The 18,866-nt window shown below is 47.9% G+C and overlaps 1 protein-coding gene across 1 annotated transcript in view; it reads left to right on the top strand.

The window, feature by feature from the left end:
• The window catches only part of ZC3H3 (zinc finger CCCH-type containing 3), a 268,495-nt gene that overhangs the window by 158,077 nt on the left and 91,552 nt on the right, over positions 1–18,866 (top strand). The window contains exon 5 of the mRNA XM_083449010.1: positions 1,461–1,654. Within this exon, the coding sequence (XP_083305136.1) occupies positions 1,461–1,654 (194 nt within the window). The remainder of the gene's footprint in view (positions 1–1,460; positions 1,655–18,866) is intronic.

Here is an 18,866-nt window from a genome sequence, read left to right as displayed (position 1 = left end):
AAACAAGTTTCTAGTCCACAGTGGAAGCTTGCAAGCAGGATCTGAGTGCTACAGTGCTCTTTCCACTTGTGATTCTGCCTCTGATAGGATGGAGAGCATAGCCATCATGACTTGTAGCCACTGATAGTTTTATCATCCAATGATTTGTCTAATCCTCTTGCTTCTGCCATGAACTTTCTGGAATGCCTTAACAAGCTAAGGGAGCTGGGCATGTTTAGCCTGGAGAAGAGGAGGTTAAGGGGTGATATGATAGCCATGTTCAAATATATAAAAGGATGTCACCTAGAGGAGGGAGAAAGGTTGTTTTCTGCTGCTCCAGAGAAGCGGACACCGAGCAATGGATCCAAACTGCAAGAAAGAAGATTCCACCTAAACATGAGGAAGAACTTCCTGATAGTAAGAGCTGTTTGACAGTGGAATTTGCTGCCAAGGAGTGTGGTGGAGTCTCCTTCTTTGGAGGTCTTTAAGCAGAGGCTTGACAACCATATGTCAGGAGTGCTCTGATGGTGTTCCCTGCTTGGCAGGGGGTTGGACTCGATGACCCTTGTGGTCTCTTCCAACTCTATGATTCTATGATTCTATGATAAGCCCTTGCCTCTCACCTGTAACGGCTCCCTTCCCTGGGACGCGGGTTTCCCAGAAAAGGTTGAATTGAAGATTTCTGAAGAGTTTTCCCGATACAAATTGGGGTAATTTTGCAAAAGAAAATTGTCTGCATTGGAGAATTTCCCAATGTCCTAGAGAATGAACTAGTTTAGCATGCTTATTTTGCTTTCATTGAGTGAACCTAAAAACTTGGAAACTGACAAGGTTGCCAGATAATTTATTTGCAGTTAGCATCAATTCCTTGCTCCTAATCAACTTAGGTTATGCAAAAGCTCCAGTGGAAAAATATAAGTAAAGATGCTCTGCTCCACATCCCATCCCCTTCCCCTATGTGCATTCTGGTGGTAATACTGACTTAACTTGCGCAGTCATTGAAATGTTTGCAGAGAGAGAGAGAGAGAGAGAGGTGCTTTGAAGGGACTTAGGCACACGGGGGGGGGGGGGGGAGGGCTGCAGAGGCCTTTGGGAGCTGCTGCCGGTCCAAGTGGACATTGCTGGTCTAGAAAAGTTCTACCTCTCTTGGAAGCCTGGCTCCTGGAAGCAGATCGAATCAAGCAGAGCAAGCAAAGCACTGTTGAGTTTGCTTCTGTCCCAGAATGCATGCTCATTGCAGAGGCTTGGGTGAGTCTGGAGTAAACCTTGGATATTTTTCTGCTTCACTTGTTTGAGACAAGTGGAAGGAAATGCCAGGGACAGGTCAGGCAGACCACTTTTCACATTGGAATAACAACCCTGCTAGCATTTAAACTCTTGTTTCTGTTGGATAACCCTGTTGGATAGTCCTAAAAGAACATGGCAGGCTGTGAGCAAAGGTCCCAGTTGCTTACCTTGAATGTATTATTTTGTCTTTGCAGGTCTCTGGTACTGAATAGCACCCGCAACTCTCCCACAGGGAGCAAGTTCCAGGCTTTGCAGCACCACTGGAGGAACAAAGATCTGCGCTGCATCGGAGGAGTCATGTACAGGGTGTCTGCTAACAAGCTTGCCAAAACGTCCAGCTCTCCAGCCAGGAGCGGTGAAATTGCTAGCAGGAGTCACGCCAGAGCAGGTAGGCTATGGGACAGCTTCCTGGTCTTGGATACTGGCACAGGTGAGGGCAGAGCTGCTCCCAGTTGGAGTGGGAGGCAGCCGACACTGTGACATCGTCCCAGATCCCAACTATCTTTGTTCTGCTAAGTGTGGCTTGGGTTTCCATAATGGTGCTTTTTGTTATCAAGTTCAACCATCTCAGAGCTGAGGTTTGCTAGGTCCGTGCAAGGTACTTGGCAAGATAGCTTAGCTCATCTGCTGCTAATTAAAGTTAGCCTTGTGGGATTTGATCTCCTCAATCAGGAGTCAGGAGTAGCTGAGATGTTGCTCTCTGGATGTTGTCGGACTACAACTCCCATCCACATCCCTGGCCACTGGCCATGCTGGCTGGGACTGATGAGAGTTGGAGTCCAACAGCATCTGAAGAAGAAGAAGAGTTTGGATTTGATATCCCGCTTTATCACTACCCTAAGGAGTCTCAGTAGGGACGCGGGTGGCGCTGTGGGTTAAAGCCTCAGTGCCTAGGGCTTGCCGATCGAAAGGTCGGCGGTTCGAATCCCCGCGGCGGGCTGCGCTCCCGCTGTTCGGTCCCAGCGCCTGCCAACCTAGCAGTTCAAAAGCACTCCCGGGTGCAAGTAGATAAATAGGGACCGCTTACTAGCGGGAAGGTAAACGGCGTTTCTGTGTGCGGCTCTGGCTCGCCAGAGCAGCGATGTCACGCTGGCCACGTGACCCGGAAGTGTCTTCGGACAGCGCTGGCCCTTGGCCTCTTTGAGTGAGATGGGCACACAACCCTAGAGTCTTTCAAGACATGCCCGTACGGGCAGGGGTACCTTTACCTTTACCTTAAGGAGTCTCAAAGCGGCTAACAATCTCCTTTCCCTTCCTCCCTCATAACAAATACTCTGTGAGGTGAGTGAGGCTGAGAGACTTCAGAGAAGTGTGACTAGCCCAAGGTCACCCAGCAGCTGCATGTGGAGGAGTGGGGAAGCGAACCTGGTTCACCAGATTACGAGTCTACCGCTCTTAACCACTACAGCACCCTGGCTCCCATCTGGAGGGAACCACACTGGTTACCCCACCCTGGATTAAGTCACAGCCCCTTATAAAATATTGGCTTCTTTGCAAGCTCACAAAGAGAAACTTCACTAATCCTGAGTGGCTCAATAGCTCAATATTTAAGTTCTTGCAAGGAACCTTGGCTTATTTTCCAGAACTCAGAAGAAAATCTTCAAACTGGAAAGTTTACAAATGGAGTAACCACATTAAGACTCAGATCTACTTTACTTTGAGCATCTGTTTGGGAATCTTATTGGAATAAATGCAATTCAGGAATTCCAATTATTTTAAAATCTCCGTTTTGAACAGTGGCAGGTAGGACATGAAAAGTTTTGTTGTTTGTTGTTGTTTAGTCGTTTAGTCGTGTCTGCCTCTTCGTGACCCCATGGACCAGAGCATGCCAGGCACTCCTGTCTTCCACTGCCTCCTGCAGTTTGGTCAAACTCATGCTGCTACCTTCCAGAACACTGTCCCACCATCTCGTCCTCTGTCATCCCCTTCTCCTTGTGCCCTCCATCTTTCCCAACATCAGGGTCTTTTCCAGGGAGTCTTCTCTTCTCATGAGGTGGTCAAAGTATTGGAGCCTCAGCTTCACGATCTGTCCTTCCAGTGAGCACTCAGGGCTGATTTCCTTCAGAATGGAGAGTTTTGATCTTCTTGCAGTCCATGGGACTCTCAAGAGTCTCCTCCAGGACCATAATTCAAAAGCATCAATTATTTGGCGATCAGCCTTCTTTTTGGTCCAGCTCTCACTTCCGATGTGAAAAATACATAACAGGAAAACAGAGGTCTAGTTCATGTGTTAGCTTTTCCCTTTTAAGTTCAAGGACAAGGAAACAGACCATAGCATTTATTCAAACTTTTCTCTACCTGTGTCCCATCCTTTCCCTAGCACTGTGTGGAATGCATCACACTCTTAAAAATCCATCCATAAAAACCCAGGTATATTGTACTGGGGAGTGAGGAGTGCTATAAATCCAATTCAATAACCAGGTTGGTAGTTATCTGTTAATACCTCTCTAGCATTTCCCAGACGTCTAAAACTCTGCTGCCAGTTCCTAAGTTCAGACTTCACAGAGAGATGGCCTTGATAATAGCTTCTCCTTTATGGCTGCCTCTTCCCCTGGAAGTTCTTCAGAGCTCAGGTCTATGCATGTTTTAAAAGCAGTATTTAGATCTTTTTTTATCTGGACAGAAATTAGTTGGCCAAGGCTCAGGTCGAGTGTGAACAACGTTAACTCCTCCATATATTGAACCAAAGATATATTTATAAAATGGATGCAGTTTTAACCTTCTGCCCCAAACGTTATTTTGTGAAGGCCCATCCATGTCCTGGCCCTTACGGGACAAAGAAATCAAACACCTGAGTACATTTTCTTCCAAAGCCTTTAATGTTCAGATCAGTGCAATGCCTAGGCAAAGTAAGATTGGAAGGCACAGCGAGTTCTACTCATGGCTAAACAAGTGAAGACGCTGATCTTACAAGCTAACACATCCCTTCGGGTCCCGTTATATGGGGATGGGGCAGGCAAAAGGGCAAGCGGATGGCAGCTCCTTCGGTAGCCCTCTCTGCTCCTATTTGCGGGTTTCCTCCGGGGCATCTGGTTGGCAGCTGCGAGGACAGGATGTTGGGCTTGAGGGGCCCTTGGCCTCATCCACCAGGCTCTTCTTGTGTTAGAAGAACTGCGGTCCATTGCTCAGGGCCTGCCTGCTTGGAGCTTCGTGCTAATAAGTTACAGTGTCCTGCTGGCAGACTTAAGGGGGTCTCTGTCATGGAAAACGCTTCTTCAGAACAGTCCTACACTCCTGCACAGAAGTAGCAACATGAAAGAGGCCACTGAGTATTATGGGAAGTGCAGCTTTCTTCTCAACCTGGACAGGAGTCTTGTTGTTCGTGATACTACTACTACTACTACTACTACTAATAATAATAATAATTTCCCCCAAAAAATTAATTTTCTCTTATAGAACATAGACATTAACACAAAAGAAAAACATTACACATAACACAACAAAAAAAACACATAACAACAAAAAATAATTAAAAAAAAGAATTGTTTCTTCTTGTATCCTGGTTATATTACATTGCTAAATGACTCGACACCCCTCAATCTGATTTCATTGTATTACATATTTAACAGTTTCCAACTTTCCAACACAAATACCTTCTTTCAATTACAAACTTCTTATCTTTGCTTTATGTTCCAATCCATAATGTTCACTATAACAGATCTTTTTTTTTAATCCCTAGGCCTAGTTTATTACTTCCTAGAATTTCCTGATTATCTCATATTGATAATAATAATATTTTTTTATTTATACCCCGCCCTCCCCGGCCAGAGCCAGGCTCAGGGCGGCTAACACCAGTAAAATTACAATAAAAACATAATTTGGGGGGGGGGTACAATTTAAAATACAGGTTAAGAATACTCTACTCAAGGTTCCTCCTCTTTCTTCTTAAGGCTCCGGGGAGACCGATTCCCCGGAAAGTGTGTTTCATCAACTCTGCAAACTCTCTCCCTGCTCACGCCCCCCCCCTCCTGGAGTGCAGCTCCTGAATCTCCCACTCTGCTATTATCGGCACACTTTAAAAATGCCCCCCCCCCCATCCGCAGCACCCAGTGAGTTAATCCACGGTTTAAGCTAAATCTCCACCCCCCTCACCTGCTGAGATGAGGTGCGCTAAGCAGTTCTCTCCGCTCCGCCCCCCCCCAACTCAGCCCTGATTTCCCACTCTCAATTTCCTCTCTCACGCTTTTTATCTGCCAAGGTGGTGGTAGGGGGATGCAGTGAGGGAGGGGCAGCGGTGGAGAGGTGCACAGGGCTGCTGAAGAGGAGCTCAGGAACAGGGGGCTGCTTTCTATCCCCCCCTTCCTGTCCCCCCCCCTCCTGCCTCCCTTCTCCCTGCCCCCCTGCCCTGCCCAGTCCTTCTGCAGACCGGATTGTTGCGTCTTTGCTAATCCTCTTCTTTACGATCATCTTCCGCTTTGGCCGCTCCTGTCCCTATTAAACGTTTCATTTGCTTCAGTGGTTTTTTTTTAAAAAAATAAAAAAGTTCATTTCCATCTGGGTTGCTTTTCAGGGTGGGGTGGGGGGCAGTGGCGGAATTAGATGGAGATCGATCCCCCCCCCCGCCCCATACTTAATTTGGACGCCAATCGATCCCAAAGATTTCCCTTCACCTTGGCCTGCGTGGCTGTGAAATCGGGGTGCCTTTTCCAGGAGCTCTGCAGAAGCATTTCAAATCTGATTACACCATAATCAGCAGGGCCCAGGTGTGCGCCAGCTCCATCTCTTGTTTATCGTACCTGGCTCCTTTCCTCTTAGCAAGCAGGCGGGTGGGGGCTCGAGGGAGGAAGGGAGGACCGTCTCAAATTACGGCGTGGTGACTCAGCAGCCTGGGAAAAAATTGCATCTCTAAGGAGCCCATTTCCCTCCTCCGCTAGTACCCCCTGTCACCATCTTACAGGTATTGCCTATTTTCAGCATAAAGGTAAAGGGACCCCTGACCGTTAGGTCCAGTCGTGGCCGACTCTGGGGTTGCGGCACGCATCTCGCTTTATTGGCCAAGGGAGCCGGCGTAGAGCTTCCAGGTCATGTGGCCAGCATGACTAAGCCGCTTCTGGCGAACCAGAGCAGCGCACGGAAACGCCGTTTACCTTCCCGCCAGAGCGGTACCTATTTATCTACTTGCACTTTGACGTGCTTTCGAACTGCAAGGTTGGCAGGAGCTAGAACTGAGCAACGGGAGCTCACCCCGTTGCGGGGATTCGAACCGCCGAGATTCTAATCAGCAAGTCCTAGGCTCTGTGGTTTAACCCACAGTGCCACCCGCATCCCTTATTTTCAGCATACATCTGTGCAATTTTTCCAGGCCCAGCATTGACACCCAAGGCATCCGTAGAATCATAGAGTTGAAAAGGACCCAAATGGTCATCTGGTCCAACCCATTGCAATGCAGAAATCACAGCTGAAGCATCCCTGGAAGATTTATGGGCATCTAACCTCTGCTTAGAGACCTCCAAGGAAGGAGAGTCCATTCCCCTCTGAAGGAGTCTGTCCCACTGTCAGACAGCTCTTGCTGTCAGAAAGTTCTTCTGATCGTGAAGCTGAGGTCTTATGCTGGGTCGAACCCATGGCTCCATTTAGCCTAGTGTTGCCTGCTCTGATTGGAAGCAGCTGTCAGACACGGGTGGGCTGGGAAACTGTTGCTTTGGGGGGAAGGTTGTAGTTCGGCGGTAGAGTATTTGGTCTGTGCGCAACAGTTCCCAAGTTCAATTCCCGGTATCTCCAGGTAGGTCTGGAGGGAAACCTCCATGTCTGAAACCTGGAGAGCCATATTGCTGCTAAATGGACCAATGATCTGATTTGGTATAAGGCAGCTTTCTGTTTTCCTAGGTGCTTGGTTGAAGGAGCTGGGTATATTTAGCCTGGGGGAAAAGGAGACTGGGAGGAGATATGATTTGTTTGTTGTTGTTGTCATTTAGTTGTGTCCGCCTCTTCGTGACCCCCTGGACCAGAGCACGCCAGGCACTCCTGTCTTCCACTGCCTCCTGCAGTTTGGTCAAACTCATGCTGGTAGCTTCAAGAACACTGTCCCACCATCTCGTCCTCTGTCGTCCCCTTCTCCTTGTGCCCTCCATCTTTCCCAACATCAGGGTCTTTTCCAGGGAGTCTTCTCTTCTCATGAGGTGGCCAAAGTCTTGGAGCCTCAGCTTCACGATCTGTCCTTCCAGTCAGCACTCAGGGCTGATTTCCTTCAGAATGGAGAGGTTTGATCTTCTTGCAGTCCATGGGACTCTCAAGGGTCTCCTCCAGCACCATAATTCAAAAGCATCCATTCTTTGGTGATCAGCCTTCTTTGTGGTCCAGCTCTCACTTCCATACATCACTACTGGGAAAACCATAGCTTTAACTATACAGACCTTTGTCGGCAAGGTGATGTCTCTGCTTTTTAAGATATGATAGCCATCTTCAAATATCTCAAGGTCTTTCACATGAAGGAGGGAGCATGCTTGTTTTTTCCTGCTCTGGAAGGTAGGACTCGAACCAGTGACTTCAAGTTACATTAAAGGAGATTCCGAGTAAACTTTTGGAAAAACTTTCTTGCAGTAAGAGCTGTTCGCCAGTGGAACGGTCTCCCATGAGAGGTGGTGGACTCTCCTTCCTTAGAGGTTTTTAAGCGGAGGTTGGGTGGTCAACTGTCATGGATGCTTTAGCTGAGATTCCTCCATTGCTTAGGGTTGGACTAGATGACCCACGGGGTCCAAACTCAATGATTCCATGAATTTAGCTGGAGGTATTAGAGGTCTAACCTGGGACATTTCTACAGTGTTCTTAAGCGATGAGCTCCAGCTAGCTTTCTGGAGCCTTTCCACGTCTGATGGCCTGGAATTATAAGGCTTCCAAACTAGAACCACGTGTGTTTGTGTTTGAGTGTGCACATTTGTGGTGCTGAGTGCCCCGGCAGTATTTATGTGCTTAGTTCATCGCATCTCCACATGCTTCCTTGATCTGCAGGACCACATTCCCTTTAGAAGCTCCTTTTGTCATGGCGCTTTCTATCTACTGAGTGTTTGGGTTTAGCAAAGAGATGGGAGATGCACTTGACAGCTTAATTGCTTGGCATTTAACTGGGGCTGGTTATAATTCCGCCTGGCAATGGCACGCTCCATCTGGATTTATTGGGTCAATATTTTGTCTCCCTCTGTCACGGCTCCAATTTAGAGCCAGGGTGAAACGCTCAAGCGCTCCTCTCTTTCACCAGGTGGGCGGGCTGCTTTGATGTGCTTTTAAGCCCCTGACCCAGGGCCTCTGACTCTGGGCACATTGAACAGCGCCCCAGAGGACCTGGGACACACCATCTCATGCCTATGCTTCTCCCACTCGTGCCCCATCCCTAGCAACCCTAAGGGGAGCGCCAGCAGAGTAATGATGCCAAGGCGAGGAGATGGGTGGAGCCAGTGGCTTCATGCCACCAGCCAGAGGGTACCCCACCTCATCCACCTTAGGTCCAGTGTATTTACTTTTTCCAAGAAAAATTATTCATTTTATAACACAAATAAAAAGCACAAACAGAAAAGACAAACAACACAAACAAATTCTTGTCATATCCTTATTTTTCTAAACATTGTTAAGTGGGCTTCCCCAAGTCTCACCTATCTGATTTTCATTTTGCTTCATCTTTAGCAGTTTACAAATACCATAATTTCTAACCATCTTTTTTTTTAATCACACTTAAAATAATTTCGCATTTTATCACTTACGAATACAGTAGTACCTCGGGTTAAGTACTTAATTTGTTCCGGAGGTCTGTTCTTAACCTGAAACTGTTCTTAACCTGAAGCACCACTTTAGCTAATGGGGCCTCCTGCTGCCGCTGCGCCCCCGGAGCACAATTTCTGTTCTTATCCTGAAGCAAAGGTCTTAACCTGGAGGCACTACTTCTGGGTTAGCAGAGTCTGTAACCTGAAGCGTATGTAACCTGAAGTGTATGTAACCCCTGGTACCACTGTAATACTATTTTAAAATACCCTATCTTCTATTTCTAACCCTACAGCCTATATCCTCTTCCAAAGCTATTCTAAGATTTAAATATTAACATATTTTTTCCAAATATTCCTTAAACTTCTTCCAGTCCTCTTCCACCGTCTCTTCTCTCTGGTCTCGGAGTCTCCCGGTCAGTTCGGCAAGTTCTATATAGCCCATCATCTTCATCTTCCATTCTTCGATAGTTGGTAAATCTTGTTTCCACCTTAGGAGGTCCAATGTAGGCTGCAGAGGGGGCATAACTCAAAACAACACCAGATGCGGGTGCTAAATCTCTGCATCTGGAACACAGCAGTTCAGATCTTTCCCCAGTCGAGACAGAAGCCGGATATTGAACGTCAGGCACTTTTGAATGTTAAATGAGCTGAACCAGGCAGGTGCCTGGCCCCTCTGTGTGCACACAAGGCTGTATTCCTTCAATTCCATCAACTTCAGCCGCTTTTGATTTCTCCCTGGAAATGACAAATGTGGCTGTTAATTATTTAACTGGCTTTGTTTTGTCCTCCTCCGGCTGGGGGGGTGTGGTTCCCTTACGGGCAGCTGAGGCCGACCTGATTCACTTTCATCATCCAGACCCAACACCTGCTTTGTCGCCACTGGCACAAGTTACGGATTTCTTGGTCCCGGGGCTGCCTCTAACGCCAGGCCCTTTGCAATATCAGTGGCCAATCACGAGGCTGCCAGAAGTGATCAAGCAAGTCATCCATCTCTGTAAGCGAGAGGGAAACCAGTAGTTTTCCTCTAGCTTGTCCACAAGCCACAAGCTCGTTATCACAAGCTTGGAGAGCCCTGGGTATTTGCCTTTTGGTCGGTGGGCCTGAGCGGAGTGGGTTTTATTCACTACGCGCCCGGAGCTCAGATGCGTCTCGCCGCCAGGCAGATTGGCCTCCGGAGCCGAGAGAGCGCGCCTCGCCTCGCCACCTTGCTCCACTTCCAAAATTTGATTAGATTGTTATGTGCAAAAGAGGCTTGGGGAAATGCCCAGAATTAGATGAGACGGATCAGATCAGTGCTTAATCTCTAAGGCCTTGTTCTCGCAAACAGGAGGTGACGCGGTCAACCTGGTGCAGGCAAGGGCTCCCATGATGGGATGCTCTGCCATACAGTATACTCGCGTGTAGGAAACAGGGATGTCAGGGAGAAAGGGGCCAGATCCTGGTGGGAGCTTTTGTTCCGTGGAGAAACATCCTGTCCTATGATTCCCCCTTTCCCCTAGCAACCTGAAGCAGTCCAGTTTGACCTGCTCATCTCCTACTTGCCAGAGCAAGGCCTGAAACGAGGCGTTTCACCTGGGAATGAGAAGGGCACCTCAAAGCCCCTTCTCCCAGCTGTGTGGCTCAGCGGGAAGAGGAAAGAACTCTGCACATGCTTGTGGAATGCCCTCCCTAGTGAGGCGGGTCTGTCTCCTATCAGGAGTAATTTGAAAGCATCCCTGTCCACCCACTTGGGACGCGGGTGGCGCTGTGGGTTAAGCCACAGAACCTAGGACTTACCGATCAGAAGGTCAACGGTTCGAATCCCATGAACTCCCGTTGCTCAGTCCCTGCTCTTGCCAACCTAGCAGTTCGAAAGCACGTCAAAGTGCAAGTAGATAAATAGGTACTGCTCCGGCGGGAAGGTAAACGGTGTTTCTGTGCGCTGCTCTAGTTCACCAGAAGTGGCTTAGTCATGCTGGCCACATGACCCGGAAGCTGTACACTGGCTCCCTTGGCCAATAAAGCGAGATGAGCGCCGCAACCCCAGAGTCAGCCACGACTTGACCTAATGGTCAGGGGTCCCTTTACCTTTACCTGTCTACCCAGGCAAGAAGAAAAAAAGCTGCTCCTGGCAACCCAGAGATTGCTGGAAGAAATCATGTTTTCAATTGCAGCTGTTTTTATAATGCTTTGACTGTTCTGGGATGCTTTTATAAACGTGGATGTTTTTTTCTGGCCTGGCTTCCTTTGGAAAGAAGGGCAAGATGCTACTACTACTAATATAATGCAGTCAAAGGGACTTTCTTCTTTAAAATTACTTTGTATGTGTAAGGGTTGAGTTTTTGCATGAATAACCAATTCTGTACCAGGCAAGCTGACCTCTGGGTCCCATTTCTTTAAGATGTAAACCTTCTTTATACGACCTATTTATAAATTGCACACATAGCCAAGGGCAGGTGGAACATAATGTGCTGCAACATTCAATTTCCAAAAAACAAGGAGTGCTCAAAAGTTGTAACATGACTTGGGATTTCAAAAGCTGTTTCACTTAAATTAATAAAATTAGTTTTGCTTGGTGTGAAATGTATAAAAAATTGCATAGAAATCTTTAGAAATTATTGCCAATTTTGTTTGTTTGTTTGTCATTACCTGACATTTTCAGAAGGATAAAAGCGGTTTATGTGCTTCTTCATCAAACATAGTCTTCCCAAGCTAAATGTTGTCCAGTCACAAAAAAGCAGTTTTAAGTTCATCACAAACATATTTCTAAGATCCTTCACTGAAGAAATTTGGGGGGAATAAGTTCCACCCCCTGAAATGGCACACCTAAAGGGACAAGGAATATCAGTCATACCTCGGGTTACAAACGCTTTAGGTTGCATGTTTTCGGGATGCGTACCTGGAAGTACTGGGATGGGAAACTTCCGGGTTTCGGCGCATGCTCAGAAGCACTAAATCACACTTTGCGCATGCGCAGAAGCCCCGAATCAGGACCTGCGTGTGTGCAGACGCAGCACCGCGGATTGCGAACATGCCTCCCACGTGGATCACGTTCGCAACCCGAGCGCCCACTGTAGTTTAAGTGCATTATGGTATTATCGCCTGCTTTGGTCTTTGGAACTGTAGGTTAATAACATTTTTAAATGCATAGATACATATTTGACCATTCGTCTGAGCAGCTCAGAGGATCTTACATGGGGTTATTGTTTTTTACTCTTGCGACACCCCTGCAAGGTAGATTAGGCTGGAAGATAATGGCTGATAGAAGCCCGTGGGTTTCAGGCTGGAGATGTTCCAGCTCTACTGGAGATGGCTGGGATTGAACCTGGGCTCGTCTGCATGCAAGGCAGTTCCCTTTGCCAGTGAGGAATGACCCTTCCCCACTGCCGTCCTCTGTCGGAGGCAGTATACCTCCGTACACCAGCTGCTTGGAACTGCAGGTGAGGAGAGGGCTGTTACACTGGGCTTCCTAGAGGCACCTGGGTGTCCACTGTGGGACATGCAATGCTGGACTAAATAGGTCTGGCACAGAAAGGCTCTTCTTGCATTCTTCCACTCAGCAAAGGTGCGAGATATTTAACCGGCCGCTATAATAAGGAGTTTTGCCTGGCTCTTTGCCGGATGCGCGAGTTACAGGCAGTCGAGGAAATAGGCAAGGTCTTTGGTGGTGGCTAAAACCCCTCGCTCTTTCAAAAAGCAAATTCCACCGAGGAGTTTCATGGAGGGGAGAGTGATGGGGGAAGGCAGCCCCGAGCACAAGATTGAAAGCAGCAGGAACAAAATTAAGGGCTGACATTGTCCAGAAAGCGAGCCTGACCTCAATCTATTAAAGAGCCGTCTCTGGTTGTGCTTAACACACTCTTGGCACTGTGATGGAATTGAAGAGGCCCTCAAGCGGCGTTTGCAGGCACCCTCCAGCTTCCCTCCGGAGCAGAGTCTGTAGATATTACGATCTTCCCCTTCCAGGGGGCTTGTATATCTGGGGCACTTTTGCTTTTGCTTGGTCGTGAAAAGGGGGGAAATAAAAATGCAAAACGACATGAATAGCAGAGAGGATAAAACCAAGGAACCGAATGGAGCTTGAAGCTGGTAAGAGTGTTGGCCATGAGAGGATTCAGGGTCATAGAATCATAGAATCCTAGAGTTGGAAGAGACCACAAGGGCCATCGAGTCCAACCCCCTGCCAAGCAGGAAACACCATCAGAGCACTCCTGACATATGGTTGTCAAGCCTCTGCTTAAAGACCTCCAAAGAAGGAGACTCCACCACACTCCTTGGCAGCAAATTCCACTGTCAAACAGCTCTTACTGTCAGGAAGTTCTCCCTCATGTTTAGGTGGAATCTTCTTTCTTGTAGTTTGGATCCATTGCTCCGTGTCCGCTTCTCTGGAGCAGCAGAAAACAACCTTTCTCCCTCCTCTATGTGACATCCTTTTATATATTTGAACATGGCTATCCTATCACCCCTTAACCTCCTCTTCTCCAGGCTAAACATGCCCAGCTCCCTTAGCCGTTCCTCATAAGGCATCGTTTCCAGGCCTTTGACCATTTTGGTTGCCCTCCTCTGGACACGTTCCAGTTTCTCAGTGTCCTTCTTGAACTGTGGTGCCCAGAACTGGACACAGTACTCCAGGTGAGGTCTGATCAGAGCAGAATACAGTGCCACTATTACTTCCCTTGATCTAGATGCTATACTCCTCTTGATGCAGCCCAGAATTGCATTGGCTTTTTTAGCTGCCGCGTCAAACGGTCAAATCCCTGCTCAGTCCACAAAACGTGCTGGATGTGCACTTTTTCTTGGCCAAGCCTACCTCGCAAGGTTGCAGTGAGAATGAGGGGAGACTGCAGTGGCTCTACTCTGAGTAAAACTTCGTTGAATACCAGCCCATATTGGGGATGGCTGATGTAAAGACATGGACCTGTTTGTATGTGAGCAGTTGGTTCTGGATTGTATCCTGTGCCTGATTCCCCTCATATGAGTATTCATGTATGCTGGTAGGATAGTGGCTTCGTTGTGTGAGTGTGCAAAACACAGGTGTTGAGATGGGCAAGTGAGCGAACAGTGGTCAATTCTCTCCCTCCTTGCAATTCTTAGGACAGTCCAATCCTCATTGCATGCAGGTATTTAGACATTTAAGTGCAAGTAATCCAACTGATAGGGACACGGGTGGTGCTGGGGGTTAAACCACAGAGCCTAGGGCTTGCCGATCAGAAGGTCAGTGGTTCAAATCCCCGCGACGGGGTGATCTCCCGTTGCTCAGTCCCTGCTCCTGCCAACCTAGCAGTTTGAAAGCACGTCAAAGTGCAAGTAGATAAATAGGTACCACTCCGGCGGGAAGGTAAACGGCGTTTCCGTGCGCTGCTCTGGTTCGCCAGAAGCGGCTTAGTCATGCTGGCCACATGACCCGGAAGCTGTACGCCGGCTCTCTTGGCCAATAAAGTGAGATGAGCGCCGCAACCCCAGGGTCGGCCACGACTGGACCTAACGGTCAGGGGTCAACATACCTACATATCAACATACCTACACACCTACCCCATACAGACACCCACCAAGTGACTTGACTTCCAGCCGTTCTTGTTGCGCTACTTCATTTTCCCAACTAGCTTAAACACATTTCATTATTTCTTTAATCTCTTCTTTTATCTTAACTTTACTCTCCTTTCACTCTAACCATTTTCTGGATTCACTCAGTATCTGTCAGAAATTTTCCACATAATTTTTGATGTCTTCCTTAAAGATAGCCCACTCCTTAGTCACTTTTTGTACCATATCTCCCCTTAGCCTCCCTGTTAATTCGGCAATGCTTCTAAATTCCAGTTTCTGCAAACCAGAGGAGTGGAGAGGCATTTTGTACAGGAATCCTGCCTGGGGGCTTCCTACAAGTGCCTCGCTTGGCCACTGTGAGAACAGGGTGCTGGACCAGATGGGCCTTTGGCCTGGTCCAGAAGCCTCTTCTTACGTTCTTATGAACATCATGATGGACTCAAGGGCATCCTGATCAAATTTGCAGATGACACCAAACTGGGAGGGGTGGCTAACACCCCAGAGGACAGGATCACACTTCAAAACGACCTTGACAGATTAGAGAACTGGGCCAAAACAAACAAGATGAACTTTAACAGGGAGAAATGTAAAGTATTGCACTTGGGCAAAAACAATGAGAGGCACAAATACAAGATGGGTGACACCTGGCTTGAGAGCAGTACATGTGAAAAGGATCTAGGAGTCTTGGTTGACCACAAACTTGACATGAGCCAACAGTGTGACACGGCAGCTAAAAAAGCCAATGCAATTCTGGGCTGCATCAATAGGAGTATAGCATCTAGATCAAGGGAAGTAATAGTGCCACTGTATTCTGCTCTGGTCAGACCTCACCAGGAGTACTGTGTCCAGTTCTGGGCACCACAGTTCAAGAAGGACACTGAGAAACTGGAACGGGTCCAGAGGAGGGCAACCAAAATGGTCAAAGGCCTGGAAACGATGCCTTATGAGGAACGGCTAAGGGAGCTGGGCATGTTTAGCCTGGAGAAGAGGTGGTTAAGGGGTGATATGATAGCCATGTTCAAATATATAAAAGGATGTCACATAGAGGAGGGAGAAAGGTTGTTTTCTGCTGCTCCAGAGAAGCGGACACGGAGCAATGGATCCAAACTACAAGAAAGAAGATTCCACCTAAACATTAGAAAGAACTTCCTGACAGTAAGAGCTGTTCGACAGTGGAATTTGCTGCCAAGGAGTGTGGTGGAGTCTCCTTCTTTGGAGGTCTTTAAGCAGAGGCTTGACAACCATATGTCAGGAGTGCTCTGATGGTGTTTCCTGCTTGGCAGGGGGTGGGACTCGATGGCCCTTGTGGTCTCTTCCAACTCTATGATTCTATGATTCTATGATGTGCTTTTCAGCGCACCGGGATCCTTCAGCGTTCAATGCCAGAGAGTTCCCCCGGGACGTGTGTGCTGATCAGGAAGATTCCCAAGGTGGCTGGGGAAACCCCCTTGCACAGTCAGGAGTGCGGGGGCGGCTGACCAGGCGCCAAGCTGTCAAGGGCCGTCATTGCTGCCAGGAAGGACGAAAAGCGCTTGGAAGAAAATGCGCACTCGGCTGGTTGCTTACCAACTAATTTTAGAAGGGCTGAATGTCACGGGAATGCCGTTTCTAGGTTTTGCGGAGCAGCCAAAAGCGCTCAGGGCACCCCCAGCCCACCCGCCTCCTTTTGTCACTGCAGGGGAATCCCAGGAGCAACCTGTTCTCTGCTTAATGTCCTCAGGCCCCTTCTTGGGGTTTTGTGTCGCTGATGAAGCTTCATCCAAGGAGGCGGAGTTGCATCCTACCAGGAACTGAGGCTGAGGGAACCACTGAATGGATGAGCAGAAGAAGGGCCTCCTGGATCAGGCTAATGACCCATCTCGTCTTGCATCCTGTCTTTACAGTGGCCAACCAGGTGCCTGTCTGAAAACTGCAAGCAGGTTTCCAGCACAAGACCCCTCTCCCCTCTTGCTGTGTTTTCCAGCAACTGGGATTCAGAAACATTGCTGTCTCCAACTGTGGAGACAGAGCAGAGCCATCCTGGCTAGTGACCATTGATAGTCATCTTCTCCATGAATTTGTTCATTTAGGTTAATGACCATCACTGCCTCTTGTGGCAGGCAGTTCCATAGTTTAACCATGGGCTGCGTGAAGAAAGGCTTTCTTTTATCTGTCCTGAATCTTTCAGCATTCAGATTTATTGGGTGTCTGTAAGTTCCTTTTCCCCCTTTTATAAATTTTATTAGTATTTTCCATACAACAACACAAAAAATATCAAAAAATAACAATACACAAACACAAAAACCACTTTTAAAAAGAACAAAAAAACAAATCCATATCTTACAAGTTAATAATATAAACACTAAAAAGAAAAATAAGCATTGACTTCCACCAATCCCACAGCACCTCCTTTACCTCTCATTGTGTCTTCCTGTTTTCCTGATTTCCTTATCATCTCTAGTCTAGCATCCCGATATAAATCCCTCTTTCTTATCCTTTCACTTCACAAGGTTATTCCAGACTCAGCCAGATTTCTGTCCTCAAACCTTGGCTTTTAAGGTATTCATTTAGACACTCCCATTCCTTTTTCACTTCACTTTTTGGTCTTTGTCTTATTATATCTGTCAATTTGGCTAATTCTAAGTATTCTGAAAGCTTACATAACCACTCTCCCCTGGTGGGTAACTGATTTCCTTTCCAACAGAATAGAATTCCAATAGAATTCCAAATAGAATCATAGAAGAGCTGGAAACAGCTAGCAATGGGTAGGGCCAGAGAGCCATGACTGAGACACCCCTTACTGTGGTCATGAACTCACCAGCTAGTCTTAGATAAGTCATTCTCTTCCACAGCTCTCCCCCCTGCAACATCTGTAGTAGTAGTAGTAGTAATAATAGTAATAATAATAATAATATTGACACGGGTGGCGCTGTGGGTTAAACTAGAGAGCCTAGTACTTGCCGATCAGAAGGTCCGCGGTTCAAATCCCCGCGACGGGATGAGCTCCCGTTGCTCGGTCCCTGCTCCTGCCAACCTACCAGTTTGAAAGCACGTCAAAGTACAAGTAGATAAATAGGTACCACTCCGGCGGGAAGGTAAATGGCGTTTCCATGCACTGCTCTGGCTCGCCAGAAGCAGCTTACTCATGCTGGCCACATGACCTGGAAGCTGTATGCCGGCTCCCTTGGCCAATAAAGCGAGATGAGCGCCGCAACCCCAGAGTCGGCCGCGACTGGACCTAACGGTCAGGGGTCCCTTTACCTTTACCCTACAAGCTTGTTGTGGGATTGTAACAAAAAGTCTACAGCGAGATTTGAACCCGCCCCCCTTAAAAAAAGATGTGTAAGTGCTGGCATTATAAGAAAGAGGTGAGGTGACTGTGCTGGCTGGCCACCCTGCACCTTTGCTACGTTGGTTGTCTCCAAATGTTTTGGACCACAACGCAACCATCAACCGCTACCAGCATGAACATGCTCCCATTGGCTCTAGCATCATGTGGCTGTTCTATCTGGGGCTAATGGGAATCACAATGCAAAACATCTCAAGGGCACCATGTTGGCAAAGGCTGCAGTTTTTCAAAGTGTGTCCTCACTCAGATTACTGAATTTTTTGCACCTGTGACAACTTCCTTTCTCATCCCTTTGCAGCTGGGATGCAAGCATCGCAGTGTGCGCCCTGTAGCTCTGAGATCACGTTTGAACTTCCTTGTGAAATACCTTTCGGGGAGAGCAAAAATCCATGTTTAAAACAAACGGTATATATGTGAGAGCTGTCGAACGGCTGTGCATCCCCCTGCAGATGTTTTCTGCTGAGGTTGGCCTCTATGTTTGCGGAGTGTCGGCCCCAGAAGAGTTTTGGTCCAATTAATGTGAATTGTGCTGAGCAGGCTCCACGCTGACCTGTGCAGACTGCTGAGCAATGGCTGGCAGGGCACCAGCTGATGGCTGGCGGGCAAGAGTGGCGAGGGCTTCCTTCGTGGTCACCGGACTCCTAAGGCGGGGCTGGCCGGTGGTCTTCTGCAAGTCTCCTGCTCCCGGGACCGTCCACAATGCACAGCTCAATCACATTAAAGAATGTGCAGGGCACACTGGCTACGCACAGAAATGGATTCTGATTAGGGGCTTATCTTCCTGTCCACCTGCAGAGCTCGATGATAGAGGGTTGACTCCTTCATTTGGTGCGAGAGCAAATCTTGGAAAGGCAGCTGATTTATGGAGAGAGAGCAAACTGGTCTGAAATGCCCTTCTGGGCAGAGAGGCTGCAGGACTTCAGCTTTCCCTGGTCCTGAATGGGGTAACTGTGCCCCTGAAGGACCAGGTGTGCAGCCTGGGAGTCATTTTGGACTCACAGCTGTCCATTGAGGCACAGGTTAATTCTGTGTCCAGGGTGGCTGTCTACCAGCTC

Source organism: Podarcis tiliguerta (genome assembly GCF_965153285.1).
Source record: "Podarcis tiliguerta genome assembly, chromosome: 7".
Classification (NCBI taxonomy): Eukaryota; Metazoa; Chordata; class Lepidosauria; order Squamata; family Lacertidae; genus Podarcis; species Podarcis tiliguerta.
The sequence above is the reverse complement of the archived record's forward strand: the minus strand, read 5'-3'. Positions and strand labels throughout refer to the sequence as shown.